We start from the raw sequence: 23,086 nt of genomic DNA, 5'->3' as shown, positions 1-23,086 counted from the left end.
CTCTCTCTCTCTCTCTCTCTCTCTCTCTCTCTCATTTTATGTACATCCTGTTATGATCCTTTTTTCACTATGCTTTCAACTAAAAATTTTGAAGGCTATAGAGTAAGAAGTATTTCAATATCACATTGTTATATCCCATGCATTCGTGTTGATGTTCTCTCTCCCCTTCTCTCTCTCTCCTCTCTCTCCCCTTCTCGTCTCTCCTCCTCTCTCTCTCTCTCTCTCTCATTCATTTTATATACATCCTGTTATGATCCATTTTTCACTGCTTTAAATTAGAAATTTGAAGGCTTTAGAGTAAAAAGTATTTCAATTTGACATTGTTATATCCCATGCATTCATGTTGATGTATTCTCTCTCTCTCTCTCTCTCTCTCTCTCTCTCTCTCTCTCTCTCTCTCTCGTATGCATGAGCGAAGACAAGCTGCTATGGAATGTTTGAAATATATAAATATCTTAGTAAACTTCATCGCAGTATTTCGATATCTTCAGCTTGTGGAGGCCTTTCGCGCATGCGACCTCGCTCCTGTCGAACTTCTTGATTGGAGTTCCCTCACTTTTCTTCATTCTTTTCCAATCCAGTATGGCTCTTGTGAGCCTGAGAAGGCCACTTTTATCGGAGTTCTTCCTTCTCGCAAAAAAAAGTGTGCACGTTGGAAAGTTTATGTTTATTTTTATTGTTTTCAGTAATTAGTTTATGTTAACATAATTGCTAGATTTCACTGTGTTATGAATTGAGTAATTCATTGCAAACCGTACTGGGTAATTATATATATATATATATATATATATATATATATATATATATATATATATATATATATATATATATATATATATATATATATACATACACAACACACACACATTTTATCCATATATATATATATGATATATATTATATAGTATATTATATATACTATATACATATATATATATATATATATATACATATATATATACTATATATATATATAATACATACACACACACACACACACACAAGCATATATGAGAGAGAGAGAGAGAGAGAGAGAGAGTGAGAGAGAGACGGGAGTGAGAGAGAGAGGAGAGGAGAGAGAGAGAGATGAGAGAGAGGATTACTTCGTCGCAGACGGATCGGCAGTATGCATAGTTATTTATTATTATGAGTGTTAAAACGCTTTTGATGCGGTTGTTATGACTTATTAACTAGATACGATAGTTCCAAATCGAGTTAGAAGGCTGGGAGAGAGAGAGAGGAGAGAGAGAGACGAGGAGAGGAGGAGGAGCGAGAGAGAGAGAGAAGAGAGAGAGAATGCACCACACGAATGCTTCAGTTCCAAAGACAAGCCTCGTCACGAGGTCCACAGTTTTGTTGCGTTCTGAAAGTCATTCTTAAGAAAAAGCTAAATTTTGGGGTTTTTTTTGAAGGGGGGGGGGGAGTAGGTTAACCTTTCATGGACCACTTAACTTATATTTATTTCGCTTCGCACGTCGTGCCCCTCCCCCCCCTCCCCCTTTCCCCTTCCAGTGCCAGTTTCCAACTCTTTCTTCTTAAGAAGATAATCCTTAGGCCACTTTGAGCCAGCTGTCTCTCTCTCTCTCTCTCTCTCTCTCTCTCTCTCTCTCTCTCTCTCTCTCACTTTTTTTATATATATATATAATATATATATATATATATATATATATATATATATATATATATTAATAGTATACACACACACACACACACACACACATATATATATATATATATATATAGTATATAATATAACACACACACACACACACACACATATATATATATAATATATATATATATATCATATTATATATTATTGCAGTTCCCGATTTCTGTGAGAAAGTTTATTTAGAGAGATGCTCCTACTCATTTTGCCATCTATTTATTGGTCGCGAAGTGGAGGTCCTCTTTTAGCAGGCAAATTTAGTGTAAATGGGCGGGGCTGTTGTCTAATAGCCTTGTTTGTTTATATGCGTTGGGTGATAGGTTATATGGCATATATCAGACAGGAGAGAGAGAGAGAGAGAGAGAGAGAGAGAGAGAGAGAGAGAGAGAGAGAGAGAGAGAGAGAATGTTGGCAATATTAATATTCAGAAGCGATATTGGCATGCAAACTTTGATGTGGAGATCTTTCATGCGAGTGTGTGTGGTGCCCTGTAGGGCAAAGTTTCTCTCGACAGCGTCTTGGCATAAACATGGCACACCTTCATCTCGGTCTATCTTCCGAAGTGGCCGTATATTATAAATGTTTTTTGACTAAAACAGTCGCGAGAATAGTTAATGTTCAAAATATTAAGATTTTACAATGCTGGTGTTCTGCTAATATTAATTTCGTTAAGACCGAGTCGTGTTTAATAGACGCGATTTGGGTTCGCACGGAAGGGTTGAATATTGGAACTAAGTGGAGTTGAAGTTTGACAAAATAAATAAATAATAAAAAGAAAAAAAATAACGGAGGTGTGGACAGAGGAATTTGAGAGCCGTCTATTGTGTGCCCAGCAAAGTACTCTACATTTGATTGCTGCATCACAAATTGATATTGATTGCCAATTTGCCTGCAAAATTGCCAACCAGGTCCCCCCCCCCCCGTTTTTTTTTACAAGGGGTTTAAAGGACTTTTTTTTTTAATTCCATAAACCATCGTCTCTTTTCAAAGGTGTGACGTCGACTGTGGAAACTAAATTGAATTGAATATTTTTAATTTATTATGAAAATTGTATTACTTTTGTTGAGTGCTCAGGTCTCCTTGTTTGTTTGTCTGCATGCCAGACTTTCTTTATGGTAGTTGGATTGTAATTATATCTAGTGATTACATCGCTGTGATTGATAAATATAATTTTTTTAAGCATGAAATCTTATTTTAAGGTTTTTTGCTTTACTTTTGTAATGAATAATAATTATGAAGTTTTTCATCTATAAGGGCAGTAATAATTGCAGGAATATCCGGCATCCTTTCTTGCGCAGTGCGTTGCTTTTTGTTTTACTTAAGGGTTTTGAACTTTGTTTTCATGTCGAACATCAGTTTCGTATTCTCGTGCCTTCAAGTGCATTTGTGTTAAATTCTTTTTATGCATAGTTAAGATACTCATGAATCACATTTCTTCTGTCGACACGAATACCTAAATTTAACAATTTACTAAAAGATTTTCAAATCTCTAGTTCTATATTCACGGAATATGAGTTTCTACAGATTATATCCGTACAATACTTCAATGTTACGGATATTTGTTATGGCAAAACTGGATTTCTTTTGTCTTGGGGCAACAGTATAACACCTAAACCGTGAAATGGAACCACTGCAGGGTGTGACTAATCATAAGCTGGTTTTCTTATTTTTAGAAGGGTATCACATTTAATTTTGTTAAGCAGTGGAACGATAAGACCATACTTTTTTTATATATACTTCACGCAAATATGAAATTTGAGATGAACTACTGTTGAGTAAGGAGGGCGACAAAGCGGGTTCTGAGGAGTTTGCCTCCTCCTCCTCCCCCCTCCTCCCTCCTCCATCCTCCTCCTCCTAAACTCCTCCTCCTCCTCCTCCTCCTCCTCCTCCTCCTCCTCCATTCCTCCTTCCTCCTCCCTCCACCTCCTCCTGCCTCCTCCTATCCTCCGTTCACCTCCTGCTGCTGATCTTAAAGGAAGCAAAAAACGTTGATTGATCTTATTTTATATTACCCTTAATATTTGATTTTAATGTTCGCCCTTAAATGTAGATGAAACTTATTTTTCCGGTGCTAGTTACACCTTTGGAATGGACATCATTTTTTTCCGTTGATGAAACTGGTAGAGTTGCTGCTAAGTGGTTTGTTTCCATAGACTGATTCTTATGTAATCGTAAGGATTAGGAAGGAATATAAAGCCTTGAGAACCCGTTGCCCCTTTTGACTTTGTTACCTGTTGAGAAATGTTGCAGTATTTTTGCCAGTACTTTTGTTTTCTCTAACGTACGATGGTAGCAAAGTTACGTGTAATGTCGTGTTAGTAATCCTCTTATTTTTTTCACCTTCATTTTTCCGTTGATTGTAAAATCCTTCCAGTGTTAGGCGTTTCTGTTGTGATGCTTGTTACTGCTGTTTTTGTACCATTTCAGTTTGTCTTTCTGTTTAATCAGTTTCAGGGGCAAAACCAGACTAAGAAGTTTGGAAAAGGAGGGGAATAGTGCCTGTGATGGATCAGACACAGGCACACAAACACCTGAAAAGATAGAGGAGAGAGAGAGAGAGAGAGAGAGAGAGAGAGAGAGAGTGAGTATGGTTATCTACATTATCACAAGTAGCATATTTATGCGAAGAGCTTTTGTCTGTCTTCTAATATTACCGAGATTGGAAGGGAGCACAGACAGCAACTGATAATATGCATACGTGCACATGCACACACAAAGATGTGTATGCATATATATATATATTATTAATATATATATATATATATATATAATATATATATATATATGCATACATGCACTTAGCAAATAATTATATACTTGCCCTTGTGTTTGTTTTTTACATTGTTTGAATGACACCTACCATGGAGATGGGATGCAGCTAGATCTCTTGAGATATATTTTTCTGTATTTGTCTTTTGATATTCTTTATAAGTGGTGTGATTCCCTTTTGAAAATTTTATGGACCAAAAATGAAGAAATTTGGCTAGAATGTAGTCCTAAAAGGGTATAGCTTCCCTTGAGTTCTGTCTGACGAACTGCAGATAATATAGTTATTACCTAATAAGGAACAAATTTTGCTTTGTATTTGGTAATGTTTTTATTTTATAATTTTTTTGTCCGTTCTGCAGACCACCCATCTCATAGAGAGAGAGAGAGAGAGAGAGAGAGAGAGAGAGAGAGAGAGAGAGAGAGAGAGAGAGAGAGAGCTCCTGTTTTAGCTAGATTGGTGGTCTCTGCTACATCGATTTTGGCCCAGGTCTGGATTGATCCAAACTGGGTATGAAAGTTTTAAAGGTGAAGATTTCGGCTTGTCCATTTGCAGTCGGTTCTGTCCCGTTCCTTTTTTAGGATAAATTTTGGGTTGAAGGATACATTTTGAATATGTATGTTTATGTGTATGCATTTGTATGTATACATGTGAATATGTTGGTGTGCAGTCGGAGTGCTTACAACTAGAATTATTTATATAAATTTAGTGTGTGAGCTTTTGTTTGCACACACACACACACTAATGTGATGTATTAGTATTATACATACGTATATATTATATAATATTGATAATATAATATATATCTTATATATAGTATTATAGAGAGAGAGAGAGAGAGAGAGAGAGAGAGAGAGAGAGAGAGAGAGAGAGAGAACTCGTGCTGTTTTCTCTAGGCCGGCACATTTTTTGAAAAAACGCTCCTTTGAAAGGGCCAGAGGTGAACAAGGGAGCTCTTTAGAGAAGCCATTCCTCGTATGTATTTATAAATGGAAAAAAAAAAAAAGTTTAAACAAGATACACTTGTTTCGTTAACTAGCTTGGTTTTCGTCATCCGGCCTGTGGCAGTGACACAATGGGGAATCTTGTTGGGCGGTTGCCTCGTATGAATGTACGCACGCATGCGCGTCCGTGCTCAAAGGGGGGAAGAGGAAGCCAGCAGAACGATAACCATCGTGCATAGATGGGATGATGATTTGGGAGACATGAGGAAATCGAGTGCGTTACTTTAGATGTGAACTCGATTCGTTTGAATTTAATAGTATGATACTATTTTTTTATTTTATTTTAGAAATGAGCGTCCTTTAACTCGTATCATTTCGGTTGTTACAGCTTACAAGCAAATGGTGGATCTCTTTTCTTGTATTTGTTATGATAATTAGTTTAGCTTGCTTGCTGAGGAGTAAGTTTATCAGTTTAGTTGGCTACAAATTAAGTTTATCAATTAAAATTACTACGAAGTAAGTATCAATAAAGTTGGCGACGAAGTTTATCAATTAAATTTGTTTTGAAATAAGTTTATCAATCGAGTTGGCGACGAAGTAAGTTTATCAATTTAAGTTGACTACGAAGTAAGTTTATCAATTAAATTTTTTACGAAGTAAGTATATCAGTTAAGTTGGTTACGAAGTTTATCATTTAGATTTGCTACCAATTAAGTTTATCATTTAATTTGGCTACGAAGTAAGTTACCAACACCATTTGCATTTTCTCCCGTTTCTTGAGGATTCCTTCGAAATTGTATGAACAAAGGAATTATTTGATTCCTCTTTCCTCATCGTTTTGTTTATGATCGAACCAACGCAAGTCACTTTGCTGAACTTCGAAAGTCTTTCAGGAAAATCGTTCACTAAACTTTCTTGAGTTCGTATTTGGTTGTAGTGTTCAGAAAAAAATTCTGTCGTTAATTAGTGAAGATGTAAGGCACATGAGTGTAGGGACTCTTGCCTCCGATCAGTATATTGTAACTTTGTTGCATGTTCATATTTTTTCAGTTTATTTATGGCCAGACAGTGACTAACCAAATTATGTCAAGTCTTGTAATACTGATATTAACATGAGCTGCAGCTGTATTTCCGGATACTGTCGTGAGATGCGGATCAGCCGGAGGAAAAAAAAAATACAGATTTAATGACTTGAAATATCATATATCACAAGGATTAGAGATAGGTCATGAGGCGATTTGTCATAGGCGCAATATAACGAAATGTGCTTCTATTTCGGTGTGTGATTCGATAATGACTACTAACGGTTTCGTTATGATTATTCAGCTGTGGCACTGCTGGGTTCCTTACAACGCGGTGCTTGTTAGCGGGATGAAGTCTATCAAGGTTGCTGTCAGTCGTAGGTTTGCATAGATAAAGTCGTTAGATTATTCTTATAAGAAAATCGTCTGTCGGTATAGCATAGTGTTATCGTTACTTGGCTTCAGTGACACATTTGAAAACGCTTGACCGAAGTATCAGCCTTCTGAGTTTTAGTATTTTTTTCATGATACATAAAAGCTGAACTCAAGTGAGCTTCTGATCGACTTGAACCTTGTCATAAAGCAGTTCCCGAAATCAAGTCTGTTTAAATGGGGAATGCACCTGAGAAGGAAGCTTAGGTTTGGGGGTAAGAAATCTTCTGTAGAACTGTAGCTGGTTCACTTACGGTAGATTCCTGGATGAGCCCTATGCTTACGAGACGTTTGTGTGGCGGCCGCTGATTGGCTGGTGCCGCCAAACGAACTTATCGTAGACATAGGGCTCACCCAAAAATCTACCTCAAGTGAACCAACTATAGTTGGCCTGAAATGGCAATCTTTGGTACAAATTTCTTTACGTAGTGTAGATGTAGATTCAAGTTTGCTTAACCGGGTGCCTTAGTAGTTACAGTTGGACCACAATTCGATTTCATTGTTCAATATAGGAATAAGTAGAAAAAAATCCTCAAAATGTTCTTTGTCAAATTTAATGGTCCTGTTAAAATGTAGATTTATAGATTGAAGTTTCTTCAAAACACGATATATATCAACAACAACCTTGTGGCCACAAAAGGGCCCCAAGCTATAAATAGGAATATTGTAGGAAAGTGTCGCAAGATGGCTCAGGTAGCGGTTGATATAAGTTAAATTCTTTTATTTTTTGTTATAAATTTGTTTTGCAAGGTCGATTATTCAAATCAAGGAATGCTGTTCGAAGGCTTTTTATCATAACGATACTGCCGAGTATTGTGTCGTTATAAACTAAATTTTCATTGCTAATAAATGTGTTTTTTCAGGTGTAAGGAAAAAAGGCTCCTTTCACATTTCGATAGAGAAGAGAGAGAGAGAGAGAGAGAGAGAGAGAGAGAGAGAGAGAGAGAGAGAGAGAGAGAGAGAAATAAATTCATGCCTTTGATTCTTATACCAGCCAAGAATGCTATTTTTAAGTCACCTCATTTCCCATCTGTCTCAGATACAGTATTTTGAGTTTCTTCCTAGCATTTCGATGTATGCATTCTGTCCCATTTTAGCGGAATACTAACAACCGGTGTATGTCCTCTTTTTCGAGGTATGGTTGGCAAACCAAATGTAAAATCCGTTCCTTTAATTTCTATTTCTCATATATATATATATATATATATATATATATATATATATAGATATATATATATATATATATATATATATGTGTGTGTGTGTGTGTGTGTGTGTGTCTAAAGGTATAAGCCACAAAGGAAAAATAAACATCGGAGTTTCTGCAAGATCTTTCGACTCAACGTCCTTTACTCAGCAGATAAAGTTTATCTGCTGAGTAAAGGACGTTGAGTCGAAAGATCTTGCAGAAACTCCGTTGTTTATTTTTCCTTCGTGGCTTATACCTTTATTTATGGATTTATCACATTCCAAACTTTCGTGATTCAGTTACACACACACATAACATACATAACATACATACATACATACATACATACATACATACATACATATATATATTACATACATACATACATACATACATACATACATACATACATACATACATACATATACATACTATATATTGTGTGTATGTTGTGATATATATACACATTTCTCTCTCTCTCTCTCTCTCTTGAGAGAGAGAAAGAGAGAAAATATAGACATCAGTCTCTGCCACTTTCACTTCCAACCTCCGAACAAAGGGATAGGGATAGTTGTACGTCATAACTGACTGTTGATTCGAACAGAAAAATGGCCGGTCTCCCTTGGAATCTTTTCAGCACTGTCACGACAGCCATAAAATCTAGGGAGTGAACCGCGCAGCCCGCGTAGGGCCTAATCAAACAGACGCTCAGCAACAAGGATGAATTTTGATTCCTTGAGGTTTTTCTTGAAAGGTTTGGTAGAAATTGAGAGAGCTTTTTTTTTTTTAGACCGTAACTGCTCAAATGCGGGGTCTCCGAGGACTTGACTACGGCAAGTGTATGAAATTCTGGAGAAAGAGTAAAGGGTGAGATGTTTGTTTTTAGAATTCATATGCTTCTGATAGAAACTTGATGATAGATTGTAAGACAGATTTATTTAGCGAAATAAATTTTAAAGACATATTTTATAAAACACATTTTATGTAGAATTGTGCATTTGAGATACTTTCCATGGTTTTGGGTAATGGTTGCGAAATGTTGGAGAAGGGGTTTGGTAAGGAAAATCGTATTTTGTCTTTGTTTTCGGTTGCTTTTGACATCGACTCCAAATCGGCATGGAAATAAGAAATGCAAATTCTACTGAAAGGAAGAAACAAAATAAATAAGTAAATAAATAAATGGAGCTAGATGCATAGGTGCTAAATAAAGCCTGAAGTAATATGCTAATTCCATGACGACTGATAACATAAGCTTCTGGAATTATTATATGGTTGTCTAGAAAATTGAATGTCAGCGCAGTTTTATATCAGACTGATATTGTGAAATAACTGGAATTGAATTAATTTTTTGTATTATAATTAATTTGCAATTGTCCTGAAATCGTTAAATGGGCAAATTTAGTTACTAGTAGCATTGTAAATTTTAATTGAAGATGACTTCTTAGTAGTAACAAATGGGTATATGTATATACCAGGAGTGTGTATCGGAAGATATTTATTAGAATATATGGGTGAATTGAGGTCTAGGTCTTTGTTAATAAATAGACAGATCACTGAATCGATATCTGCCTCATTTCCTGGTCATAGGTGTCATTTGGGACTCAAGAGATACCTTATCAGCAACTCAAGACTTATCTCTTATCAATTTCTCATATTTTCTTAGGTAAGGTGTTTATTTTATCATTTAGTTTGCAGACCTTATGATGTCCTCTCCTGATCTTGAAGGTTTAAACTTCCAAGGTTCATCCAGGAAAGCAGTAAATAGATATTTCCCTGTAATATGTGATGTATTTATTTTAGTCGCCGATAACGCCTGTTGTGATGGCAGCAGTATGATGTTAATTATCAGTCGTGATAAATTGTAAGATATTTCCACTTACAGTTATCAGCTAATGCTGCTGACTGATGAATATCAGCACATTATGTGTCAGCCAGTCTATCTGTCTATCTATCTGTCTCCCTTTCTCATTCACTTAAGATAGCATACATATTATATATGTATTTATGCGCGCGCAAGGAATACGTTTGGCTCTGAAATCCTCTCCAAGGGTTTGGTAAGGCTGTTGGATCTGTTTCTCCGGTTTTGCGAGATAAATCCCCTTATCACAAGAGGGTCTTCTTCAGCCTCCCGTCTTCTCCCCTCTTGCCAAGTATGACTGCCGTTAGTCGGCCTCTCTCCTCATTTTTCCTGCTCGTTCTCTCTAGCCTCCCTTAACCCCTCTGGCCCTTGTGGCAGGTGCATGAACTTGTTCGTTTAAAGCCCCCACAGTACCATCTGTCCCACAGGGTCTGCCAAGTGCCGAGAGCGTTGACACCATGCGCAACTACTCTTCCCCGTTTTCATTGCTCCCTCTTTTTTTCCTTAAAAAAAAAAAAAAAAAAAAAAAAAAAGAAAGAAAGAAAGGCAAGCCATCTCTGTGCCGTATTTATCCTCCTCCTTGCTATAATTGTCGCCTCGGCGCTGTTAGGGATTTCTTTAAACATTGCCCCCACCCCTTCCTCTCCACCGTCACCCACCTACAGACATTTCCCCTCTTGACGGGCAAACAAACAGGCCGTCTCCCCCAGGGGAATATGAATAGCTCTTGACTTTGGACTGCTTTTGTCATTTCCTCCCGTTTTCGGGATCTTTTTCGAAATGGGTTTGGATTAGGCGCCCTTTTCACCAAGTTCCCGACGATCGCTGAAAAGTTTTTCTACAACGAACTTTGCAAGTTCATTTACTCGGAGTTTATCCCTTAGAGAAAAATTGTCGTGGGACGCAGTAGTAAGCACATACTTCGTAGCCTTTTTATAGACAAGCATGTTTATTGTTTTTAAACAATATTGCTTAAGCTGAAGAGTCTTAAATAATTATCATTGAGGACGTTCGTGAGCTGAAGACGTATTTAGTATTTCGATCGATGTTGTGTTCACGAATATTCTTGTTTCACATCTTGTTTCGGATTCGTGTTGTGGGTTCAGAGTTCTGCCACAACTTATTTTTGCCGAAGTGTCCACTTCGCCTCAGGAGTGAATATTGCGGTATACGATACTGTGCATGACAAGAGGCGGTGAATGTATGTGGTTATTTGTTTGTTTTGCGCCTGAGTATTGGAAGAGTGGGCAAATGATAATCCTCGAGTGCTTTGCTTTTGTGGGTTCAAGTAGGCTTCTACTGCCTCTTCACTCTGAAAGCTGAGAACCAAACCCCCCCCCTCCCCCCTCTCTCTCTCTCTCTCTCTCTCTCTCTCTCTCTCTCTCTCTCTCTCTCTCTCTCTCTGTGGTGTGGTGAGCTCACTCTTCACAAACGTGATTAACTCTCAAACCGGCCGAGCAGGGACGAATGGCCACTTTCCTTGAAATCCAGGTGCTTGTTGACCGAAGCTGTCGAGGATTCTCTCTCTCTCTCTCTCTCTCTCTCTCTCTCTCTCTCTCTCTCTCTCTCTCTCTCTTTATGAACCGTTCTTCGTCTCACTAATTTTTGCTAATAATGCCCTGGCCCCCCCCCCCCCCTGCTCTCTCTCTCTTCTCTCGGTCATCTCTCTCTCTCTCTCTCTCTCTCGCGAATACTTGAACACTAGATCATTTCTCTCATTCCTTATTTGATATGTACTTGAGGTACAGTCTCTCTCTCTCTCTCTCTCCTCTCTCTCTCTCTCTCTCTCTCTCTGTGTGTGTGTGTGTGTGTGTGTGTGTCTCGGCCATCACAGATAATCTTTACACATATTTAAATATCAAACATCAGTCGGAGAAATTCCTCGACTTCCGGCCGAACGATGCAAGAGGCGCTACCTGTCATTTCAGCGACCCCAATACGGGGTACAGTTCTAACTCATTCTGGCACCTACTATGCAATTCCAAAATTGGATCTAACATCATATCTTTCTATAACTGCAGTAAATGACGTCTGACTCCTTACAGGGGAAGGCCACGGCCAGGTAATTCACTTCCTTGGAGAGGTGAAACAAGTCTGCAAACAAATCCATTGCACTGCTATGTCCATCATGCATGTTAGGATTAAATTTAAGATGCTGGGCTTCCTCTGGTATTTTTGAGTCATTATAAATTTTAGGCGATTTCAATTTTTTTCCCCTAAAGTATGGAGCTTGGCAACTTTAACGAGTTGCTTGACAGGTAGTTATCTCATGTGACAACAAGGCGTAGCTTTATAGGGGTCACCTGTTACTCGGATAGGGCAGGTGAAGCACTTTTAATCATATATAATTTTGTATAATGTTTTTATGTATTACAAGGTTAACTTCAGTGAGGTAAAGTATATGCATAATTTTTTCTCTTTAAAATTTCAGCAAATGATAGTCCGAAGGAAGATTTCAGTTTTACTTTTGTAAACGTTAAAACGTTTCATTGTGATGTTATTGCACTATTGATCGACAGGAATCTCTTGTGTCAGCGGGATGATAAACAAGAATACATTATTTATCATAATCTCGAGGCATTTAATGTTCCTCTTTGTCATTATTATATTATTAAAAGTAAAGGTTTTGACCTTTTATCAACATTTGGGGAAGTGTTTTGCAAGTATTTTAAAAATATTATTATTATTTTTAGCAGTATGCCACCATCCCATCGTGACCTTTACTTGATGTCACGAAGCCTGGAGGTGTTTATTGTTCCGATGTGGGTATATAGCCTCGAACACACGTTGTTCTCGGGACCCTGACACTAAGGAACATGGAGCCCAAAGTATATTTTCCTTCGAGAGCTAGAGTGAATTTATTTGTATTTTAATGTCTGCAGCTCTTCGCGCCTTTATACATTCTGTAGTGTAATATTAATGTGCGAGTTTTACTTAGTCCCCTCCCCTCGTTAATATAGAGGTCTCTTTATACAACCCACGAAGTCGAGTGTTTGTTATACCATACTTAATATAAGGAGTGAGGCCGCAACCATGACCCAATGTTAATACCAGGAACCACTAAAAACTATTCATTTTAAGTTTCCTTTAAGCTCGCATGATTTTTAATGTATTTCGTTTGTTAAAGGCTCATTTTTTTTCTATTTTATTTTATTCGTTAAAATCAGTCATTTCTTGGTTCTTATTTGACTCCTAACCTTTGTGTTATTTCATCTACATGTGCTAATTGCCTTCTCCTCTACTTCCCATTCACAGGCGTGTATAGATGATAACATCGACATGGTGGAGTTTTTGGTGAATCAGGGCGCCGACGTCAATCGGGCAGACATGGAAGGCTGGACCCCACTCCATGCAACCGCCTCCTGTGGCTTTATCAGTATAGCAAAGTGAGTTCCGCAGTTGCAGAATCTGAAGACTGTAGGCTTTTTTAATTGTTGTGGAAAAAGCGTGTATTAAACTGTTTAGTTGACCCGTGTTGTATCTGTATTTATTATATAATAAGTTGGGTTGTTTTCAATGATGTGAGTCAGTTCATCGGAGGAAACTTTGGTATTCATTGGTTTAGATTTCATAGTTTCCTTTTGGATAAAAGGGCGTTTTATTCTGTAGTTTAATTTATGGCATTTTCCCTAAAGTTGCCGTATGATACTTGAGAATGCAAATTTTAAAAACTACATAAATTATGGTGTTAAAAGAATTATGGTAAAAAAAAAAGGAGGCATCCAGTAGTTAGTGAGTTTTTATATTTTGCACATTTTTTCTGATGTTTATTAATATCTTTTTGCTATTGGTAAAAGCCTGTTTTTTTTTAAGTCTCAGTTCTCACATTTCATGTTGTAAATAAGTAATCTTGGGAGCCAATGTTGTAATGCAATTGAAATTTAGTGATTCGTTTATAGTAATTAACAACTTCGCCTTATCGGGGTTATTATTGAAGGATTTTTTTTATAACAGTTTAGGAATTGGATCATTTATTAGTTTCTTTTTATTCCTGCTTTTCACCTTTTATTTTTAGGAGACAAATTTCTTTTTAAAAAAATAACAAAAAGGAGAAGTTGTCCTGGTGTGGTGCCTGAAAATATTGCCAAGCTTAGTTGAATTTACACTGCAGTAAAAATTGGTCATTTGTAAAATATCCGAAATGTGTATGTGCGCTTTCACGCACTTCATGCAGTCGTAGATATCCTTGATAATAGAACTAATTTAGAAGTAGAGCAAAATTAATTTGTCACATATGTGACAAATATTTAGACTGTAATTTGAAGATGGAAACTTAAGAATATTCCTGATTTATATCCTGACTGATCGCACAGATCACATTAGTAATTGTTAGCTATAAATGTGGTGAGCTAATGAATAAATATATAAGTTTTCTTTACAGCGTTGTCGTAAGCTCAGTGATTTTTACTATAGTAGATATATATTATCAGATTTATGCTGGGCTGTTAAATAGAGTGAATGTGTCATGCATGGCTTGCTGCATTGAAAATCAAAATAGGTACTTTCATGTTATTATTATATAGATATTTTGATAGTTGTTCGTGTTGATAATTAATGCAAAGGTGTTTTCGTTTTAAGGAGAATATTTTTTTTCATAGATTATTACGGTAATGACGGCTTTCATTAGTAACCAATTTTTTATGTGAAGGAAAGGCTCGTTGCTTTTGTAGCTGTTGTTTCATCGCTGATTACAATGCATGCGCAATCTTTGAAAGAGGTTTCTTTTTGTGTTTTTTATTAGTTTTTGTTCGTGCATTGTTGTCATCGGTAAAGTGGTGTAACGTGAGGATGCGAGTTCGGGTCACAGCCGGTGACGAATTTATTCTTTCTAGTCAAGGACATTCACGCTCGTAACATGAGTAATCATCCATCAGCGATTCACTCCCTCGGTCTTCGGTTGTCGGTCACTGCCATTGCTGCTCGCAAGATAAAAGCGGGAGTCATCCTGGATGAAGAAAAGAATGTTGGTAGACGTTCGTTTTCTGTATTGAAGGCTATCGGCGTTTGTTCGATTCAATTTTGAAAGTTTCGAGGAAATCTATTGTATCTTTTATTGCCTTGTTTAAGAATGACTTACTCTAAGCGCGTTTGAATGGATTCACACGCGTGCGCATGAAAAAAAAAAAAGGATTCCGTTTTCCCTTTAATTATTCAGTGCTGAATAAGAGTACATTTAGCCACGTTCACGAAAACCTTTTCGTCACCCTTTCGTAATATATCTAATATTTAAAGAAAAGTATACGAGCTTTTATTTTAAAGGTTATGAGTCATTCCTTCTACTCGTCATTTTTAGCTTTAACGGAATTCGCTAAGCTCGAAGACATCAAGAACGGCCATATGTTGATATCCTTTCGAAACGTTGCGAAATATCCTGTTTGAAGCTGGAGTCTTTGTTGACTTAGCGGTCGGTATTTGTTTGTCTCCAGTTCCCTCCGACGGCTATCGGTTTGTTTAGTTCATAGAAATATTTAGAAATATTGTATTAGTCATTGGATAACGCAAATCCAAACAATCGGTGCAATTGCGCTGTATAAATATTGAAGAAAGCATGATCTGATTCATGAAAAAGAAGCTAAGTTTTTTTTTTATAGCTAAATGATATAGAACTCAAGTGGTTTTACAGTGCTTAAATAAAACTTTTTTGCTTTTACAAAACAAGATGTGCCTAATACGAAAGTCCGTATCATTTTAGAATTGACAATATTGTTAAAGAGTTGTCACTTTATTACTCTATAAAATAGAAGAATGTTTAATATATATTCGATTTGTATAATCTCCCGTTGTTGAGAGGATAGTTTGTTAACATTTCTGTCTTCGGCTAAAACTTAAACCTGAAAACAGAAAGGATATCGCACAATTTCTTTTTGAAACCCCTAGAAATATCCTGTTGATTTACCATTTGGTAATAGTAGTGCTTCCCTTGTAATTTCCCATGGCGACTGTTATTCATTGCATGTAATATGTAATTCATAACATAACTCATGTAATATATAGTTCACAGCTGCTTGTTGCTCACTGGAGTTTTTTTTTTTTTATAGGTGTATTTACAAAGTATTTTCATTTCCTAACTGAATGGGGTTTTTTTGTAATTGTTTGCTTTTTGTTTGTTTCAGCAACATCATTCAGTCATATTTCTAAACTCTGTTCTCTCTAGACGGAATTGTCCTTAAATAAAAGGTAAAATTCTGCAAATTTAAAGTTAGAGAAGTTGGGCATTGTATGAAAAATGGTGCAGATTCAGTACTAGTTCTTTGACACTTGTCATTGTTGTGTCCGGCTAGAGACTGGTAGGGGACTCTTTATTTAACTGGACTCATTAATGACTAACGTAAGGTTATCATGTCAGTTGATTGTAGACAGAAGTAATTTGGTGATCATTTGGAAGTGTTAGAGCCTGAAGCATGTGAATGTAAGACATTTATTGCAGACCAGGAGCTTCTCTAAAGACTGAGGGGATTGATTTTCAGTAAAAAAGAGATGGGGAAATTTTGAGGTGGGAAAGGGAGGTTAACTAATTGGATGCTTGGTATGTGCTTGTATCTTGAAACAGAATAATGAAATTAGCTAAGTAGATAATAGGGAGAATAGATTGGAAACCGATTGTTTTTATCATTGATTTTGGAGAGATATTGAAGAACTGTTACATATAACTGCAAGAGATTTTTAATGTTGGATGAAATTTTTGGAAGCCATTTCTCAAGCAAATTGCATGGAAATCAGTCATTATACATAACTGTATGAGTCAGCTAAGAGGAGTTGACAGAAGATTTTCAAATCCAGTGTTACACGGAGGCGTCAATACAGATGGCTATGTAGTTTGTCTTTTTCAGGGTTGAGACTTGATTAATGTTTTTCTTTAACCAGGACCTTGCATGCACACTCATTGCTCATCCATGAGGTGGCGCATCTGATGAGTTTGTAATTCAAACGTGTTGTTTAAGCACCTTCGTAATATATGTGACTAAGATATGATATTTGATATCAGTCATTTGTACAATTTTCCTGGTAATGGCCAGGTGTGCTTCTGTTAATTTTGCTTAACTGTGTATTTGAGTGTTTTTCCTTTATCTGATGCGTGTTAAGTTTCATTTCAAATTTTTTTCTTACTTGTGTGCCTTTTGAGAGCTTTGTTATGCAGTTAATTTCTGTTTGTTCTTCAATGTACCATTATGTATTATATTTACCTATTTGGTTTTTGTTAAATGGTAACTAGTAGATTTTATTATTATTATATATATATATATATATATATATATATATATATATATATATATAAAATAAAATCTACTAGTTACCATTTAACAAAAACCAAATAAATATAATACATAATGGTACATTGAAGAACAAACAGAAATTAACTGCATAACAAAGCTCTCAAAAGGCACACAAGTAAGAAAAAAATTTGAAATGAAACTTAATACGCATCAGATAAAGGAAAAACACTCAAATACACAGTTAAGCAAAATTAACAGAAGCACATATATATATATTAATATATATATATATATTGTATATATATATATATATATATATATATATATATATATATATATATATATATATATATATATATATATATATATATATATATATATATATATATAGATATATATATATATATATATGATATATATATTATATATTAATATAATATATATTATTATATTATTAAAAATACTATATATATAATAATTAAATATATATTATATAATATAGATATATATATATATATATATATATATATATATATATATATATATCGTAATAAAAGGAGCTCATAAAAACACCAAATGTAGAGAGAAAGTACTATATTTCAGAGACTGCTGTCTCTCTCTTCAGGTATATGAATGAGAAAAGTTTACAGAAAAGGTGGTATTTATACCAAGAGATTCGTCCACAAGTAAGCCAATTTAGGTCACCCCCGCTGATAATCTTCCTTTAATCTTCTTAAGCGTTGGTTGAATGAACACTGCGTCGACGATGTCTGATGTCCAATTCCCTTTTGAGATGTTCATTACCTGCTTCTCTTTTATTAAGGCCGATTCCATCATTTGACTCTTGTACCGGCAGTTGCTGCTATAAATTACACGTGACATATTCCAGTTTATTCTATGGTTATGTTCATTTATATGATTGAAAATAGCCGAGTTCTGTTGTCCATACCTAACTGACCGTTTGTGTTGTATTAATCTCTGGGGAAGTGATTTACTGTAAATCCGATGTAAGATTGGTCACAGTCCTGGCATGGGATCTCATATACCCCAGAGTCTTTGGGCGATGTCTTTTGTTGGACGTTAATCAGGGATTTGGCTAAGGTATTTGGGTAGGTAAATGCAAAAGGGTTGGATTTCCCAAGGGTGTGAGTTACTCTCTTAATCGTCTCCAGGTGGGGAATTTTTATTTTATTGTTGGGTGTGTCTCTGGTCTTGTCTTTAGGGGGTCGGTAGAAAATTACGTTTGCTTTTTGAATTGCTTTCTCAATTATATGGTCAGGATACTTTAAAGATGAAAGTTGCTTGCGAATTAGTTCAAATTCTTTTTCCAGGAAATCTGGGGAACAAATTCGTAAGGCTCTTAGGTATAGGTTGCTGGCTAGACCTATCTTGATAGTATTGTCATGATAGCTAAAGTAGTGAATATATGAAAGTGAAAACGTTGGTTTTCTGTATATGGTAAATTTGTATTCTGTCGTGTGTCTGATTATTAAAACATCAAGAAAAGGAATTTTGTTGTCTGTTTCCCATTCAACTTTAAATTTGATGCTGGGCACTAATGCGTTTAATTTTGAGAGGAATTCATTAAAATTACCCCACTTATTATCCAAAATGTTAGTATGTCATCCACGTATCTCATCCACAGCATGTTTTTGGGTTTTATTGCATTTATTACTGTAGTTTCAAAGTATTCCATGTACAGATTGGCTAAAATAGGACTTAAAGGACTACCCATACTACACCCGAATTTTTGCTTGTAGAATGATTCCCCGAATGAAAATACGTTATTAGATGCACATAATTCAACTAACTTTATTATTTTGTCAAGTGCCAAAGGGAAATGATCTGAATAGGGGGATAATTTTTCCCTTAAAAACTGAAGAACGTCCTGTACTGGTACTTTTGTGAATAGGGAGTCTACGTCAAGGCTTAAAAGTTTTATGTTGTGAAGTGGTATATGTGCTTCTCTGAATTTGTGACAAAAGTCTTCCGAATGTTTGATGTGACTGGGAGAAAAAGTGCCTAAAAAAGGAGAAAGGAGGCCAGCTAACCATTTAGAAATTTTGTAATTGAAAGCTCCGGCGCATGAAACGATGGGTCTGAATGGAAGATTGTCTTTGTGAGTTTTGGGAAGACCATAAAAGTAGGGTAATTTAGGATTAATTACTTTAAATTTCTCTAATAGTTCAATACTCTTTTTGTCTTGGCCAATTAATCTTACTTTCCGAAAAAATTCTGTGGGAACGTTCTGGAGGGGATTTTTCGTCAGTTTTTCGTAAGTATTTGTGTCGCTAAGGAGCTGGTTGATTTTGTCGAGGTAGAAGTCTTTGTCCATTATTACGATTTTGCGTCTTTGTCGGATCTACTTATTATAACATCTAACTTTTTTAGCGAGTGGATGGCTATCATGAATCTGCGGGGAACAGGATATTTCTTATGAAGGTCAGTTAAAGCATTTAGTAACACTCCTTTTAAACATATCTCTTCACGGCTGTAGTTTTTGTCAGATATGAATTTATCAAAAGCCACTATGAAGTCTAGGTTGTTTTTGCGGTCTGGCATTAGGGCAAAGGATAAGCCTAAATTTAAAACTAAATGTTGATTTACAGTAAGGGGGGTGTTGGATAAGTTTAAAACTTTGTCTTGTTGTTCAAGATTATTCCATGCGCTATTATCTATTAGGTTATTTAACTTGCGTAAAAGTCTGTTGGAATGAGTCACGCTATTATAGGCAGCAATGTCGGAACAGAATGAAATCAGATACCTGTATACGTGGTCCGTAGTGAGGAGGCGAAGATTAGATTGAGTTCCATATATCACTCTGCGTAGCACGAAGATGTCGTTTCTCGTATTGGTGATTCTTTCTTCCAGGAAAATCTTGTGTGATAGAGGGAAGGGGTTTGATTGCAGAGTCCATCTCCCGAATCCGTACATTTTTGGAAGTATTTGTTCTTTGAGGCATTCTTCCAAAAAGTGTTTTTGGTTTTTCAGCCGGTGTAGTCTGTTCAGTTCTTTTTCAAACTTGCGGAAAACTGGCTTGACTTCTGGAAGTGAGTGAAGAATCGTGGAAAGGCGGTTGAATTCCATAATGGGCTGACAATGACTGGTAAAAGTGTTCTAACAACAGAATTCCATCTAATAAAAGGAGCCCATAAAAACACCAAAATGTAGAGAGAAAAGTACTATATTTCAGAGATACGTGGATGACATACTAACATTTTGGGATAATAAGTGGGGTAATTTTAATGAATTCCTCTCAAAATTAAACGCATTAGTGCCCAGCATCAAATTTAAAGTTGAATGGGAAACAGACAACAAAATTCCTTTTCTTGATGTTTTAATAATCAGAGACACGACAGAATACAAATTTACCAGATACAGAAAACCAACGTTTCTCACTTTCATATATTCACTACTTTAGCTATCATGACAATACTATCAAGATAGGTCTAGCCAGCAACCTATTCCTAAGAGCCTTACGAATTTGTTCCCCAGATTTCCTGGAAAAAGAATTTGAACTAATTCGCAAGCAACTTTCATCTTTAAAGTATCCTGACCATATAATTGAGAAAGCAATTCAAAAAGCAAACGTAATTTTCTACCGACCCCCTAAAGACAAGACCAGAGACACACCCAACAATAAAATAAAAATTCCCCACCTGGAGACGATTAAGAGAGTAACTCACACCCTTGGGAAATCCAACCCTTTTGCATTTACCTACCCAAATACCTTAGCCAAATCCCTGATTAACGTCCAACAAAAGACATCGCCCAAAGACTCTGGGGTATATGAGATCCCATGCCAGGACTGTGACCAATCTTACATCGGATTTACAGGTAAATCACTTCCCCAGAGATTAATACAACACAAACGGTCAGTTAGGTATGGACAACAGAACTCGGCTATTTTCAATCATATAAATGAACATAACCATAGAATAAACTGGAATATGTCACGTGTAATTTATAGCAGCAACTGCCGGTACAAGAGTCAAATGATGGAATCGGCCTTAATAAAAGAGAAGCAGGTAATGAACATCTCAAAAGGGAATTGGACATCAGACATCGTCGACGCAGTGTTCATTCAACCAACGCTTAAGAAGATTAAAGGAAGATTATCAGCGGGGGTGACCTAAATTGGCTTACTTGTGGACGAATCTCTTGGTATAAATACCACCTTTTCTGTAAACTTTTCTCATTCATATACCTGAAGAGAGAGACAGCAGTCTCTGAAATATAGTACTTTTCTCTCTACATTTTGGTGTTTTTATGGGCTCCTTTTATTAGATGGAATTCTGTTGTTACAGAACACTTTTACCAGTCATATATATATATATATATATATATATATATATATATATATATATATATATATATATATATATATGTGTGTGTGTGTATATATATATATATATATATATGTGTGTATATATATATATATATATATATATATATATATATATATATATATATATATATATATATATATATAGTATATATAGTATATATATAGATATATATATATATATATATATATATATATATATATATATATATATATATATATATATATATATATATATATATATATAAGATATTTAAATATTTGTGTGTACATATTCTATCAACATTTCAGGTTCCTAAATTTGCTTATGTATATATTTTAAATGCACAATTCTATCACCATTTCAGGTTCCTAATAGATAGGGGTGCTGACCTCTCCATTGTTAATAATGATGGTGATCTACCGTTCGATATAGCGGATTCAGAAGAAATGGAAAGTTTATTAAAAAAGGAAATAGAAACTAGAGGTAAGAATGAAGAAAACATATGAAGGAAAGGAAAGTGAAAGTAAAGGTAAAATACAACTCTGTCTTAAGGAGCTAACTTTTGTGCATTAAGTTTTCCAATTTGTATACCATATTGAATTGTTATGCAGTACAGTATATATTTCTCTTATTTGAGTCTTTATTGATATGCAGTTTCACTCAACATTGGTTATTTATGTAGAAAATTAGAATTAATAGTTATTTGGGACAGAAACTTACAATGTTTCAAGTAAAAATTTGTGTGCGATTCCCTAAAGTTAACAAGATTCATTATGGTTTATTAATATACATACAATTAATAAGGTTTATACCCTCTCTACAAATTTGATTTACTGTCAGGTATTGATTGTGATGCATCAAGAAATGAGGAGGAACGTATGATGTTGGAGGATGCTCAGAGGTGGCTTGCTGCAGGGTTCTTGGCTGACAGACCACATCCAAAGACAGGAGCAACAGCGTTACATGTGGCTGCTGCGAAAGGTTATTCTAAAGTTATGAGGTAATTGAATGGTTTTCAGCTGCACAGTAAAATATAGTTTACGTGGGAAATCTCCTTTTTCTGCTTTAATTTACTCCGGCCCATTCTTTAACATTTAATATGCTTCATAATCACTTTATATCAGACACCATCTTACATAAGAACGAGCTTTGTTCCTGACGGCTGTTTTTACGAGGACTTGTTGGTAATTTGGTCACTGCACTCTTCATACTTATTTTAATACAGTACTATATAAAGTCAACACTATGTTTTTCATCCCAAAATGCAATACACTGCACTGCACATTTGTAAGTGCTGTATGTACAGAATAGGAATGCAAAACAGTATTTGAACTTGGGGGTGGCAAATGGGAGTAGTGCTATGAACACAATTTTATTTTGTGATTCAGGTTGTATCTGAACGTTTGCAAGTTGAATATTCGTAAAGTAAGGTGGTGTCTGTAGTTACTTAAAGTATATATGTTTTTTATATTCATAATTGGTTTTGCAACCATAGATTGCTGAAGCTGTTACTGAACCTGGTTTTATATACTACAGTGTTTACTGTGTGTTGCAGAGTAGTACGTGTATTAAATGTGAAACAGGATTCAGAAATTGAGAATTAAATTTTTGTCCAGCAATGGAATATATATAGACTTATTAGTAATAAACATTCGGGTGTTGA

General features: G+C 35.6%; 1 protein-coding gene across 15 annotated transcripts in view; it reads left to right on the top strand.

Moving 5' to 3' along the window:
• Positions 1 to 23,086, top strand: part of LOC135224563 (protein phosphatase 1 regulatory subunit 12B-like) — a 237,150-nt gene that overhangs the window by 92,169 nt on the left and 121,895 nt on the right. For all 15 annotated transcript variants that reach the window (XM_064263736.1, XM_064263727.1, XM_064263772.1 and 12 more), the window contains exons 2-4: positions 13,137 to 13,267; positions 21,788 to 21,906; positions 22,264 to 22,423. In XM_064263736.1, the coding sequence (XP_064119806.1) occupies positions 13,137 to 13,267; positions 21,788 to 21,906; positions 22,264 to 22,423 (410 nt within the window). The remainder of the gene's footprint in view (positions 1 to 13,136; positions 13,268 to 21,787; positions 21,907 to 22,263; positions 22,424 to 23,086) is intronic.

The sequence above is a fragment of the Macrobrachium nipponense genome, chromosome 20 (genome assembly GCF_015104395.2).
Source record: "Macrobrachium nipponense isolate FS-2020 chromosome 20, ASM1510439v2, whole genome shotgun sequence".
NCBI classification, from domain to species: Eukaryota; Metazoa; Arthropoda; class Malacostraca; order Decapoda; family Palaemonidae; genus Macrobrachium; species Macrobrachium nipponense.
The sequence above is the reverse complement of the archived record's forward strand: the minus strand, read 5'-3'. Positions and strand labels throughout refer to the sequence as shown.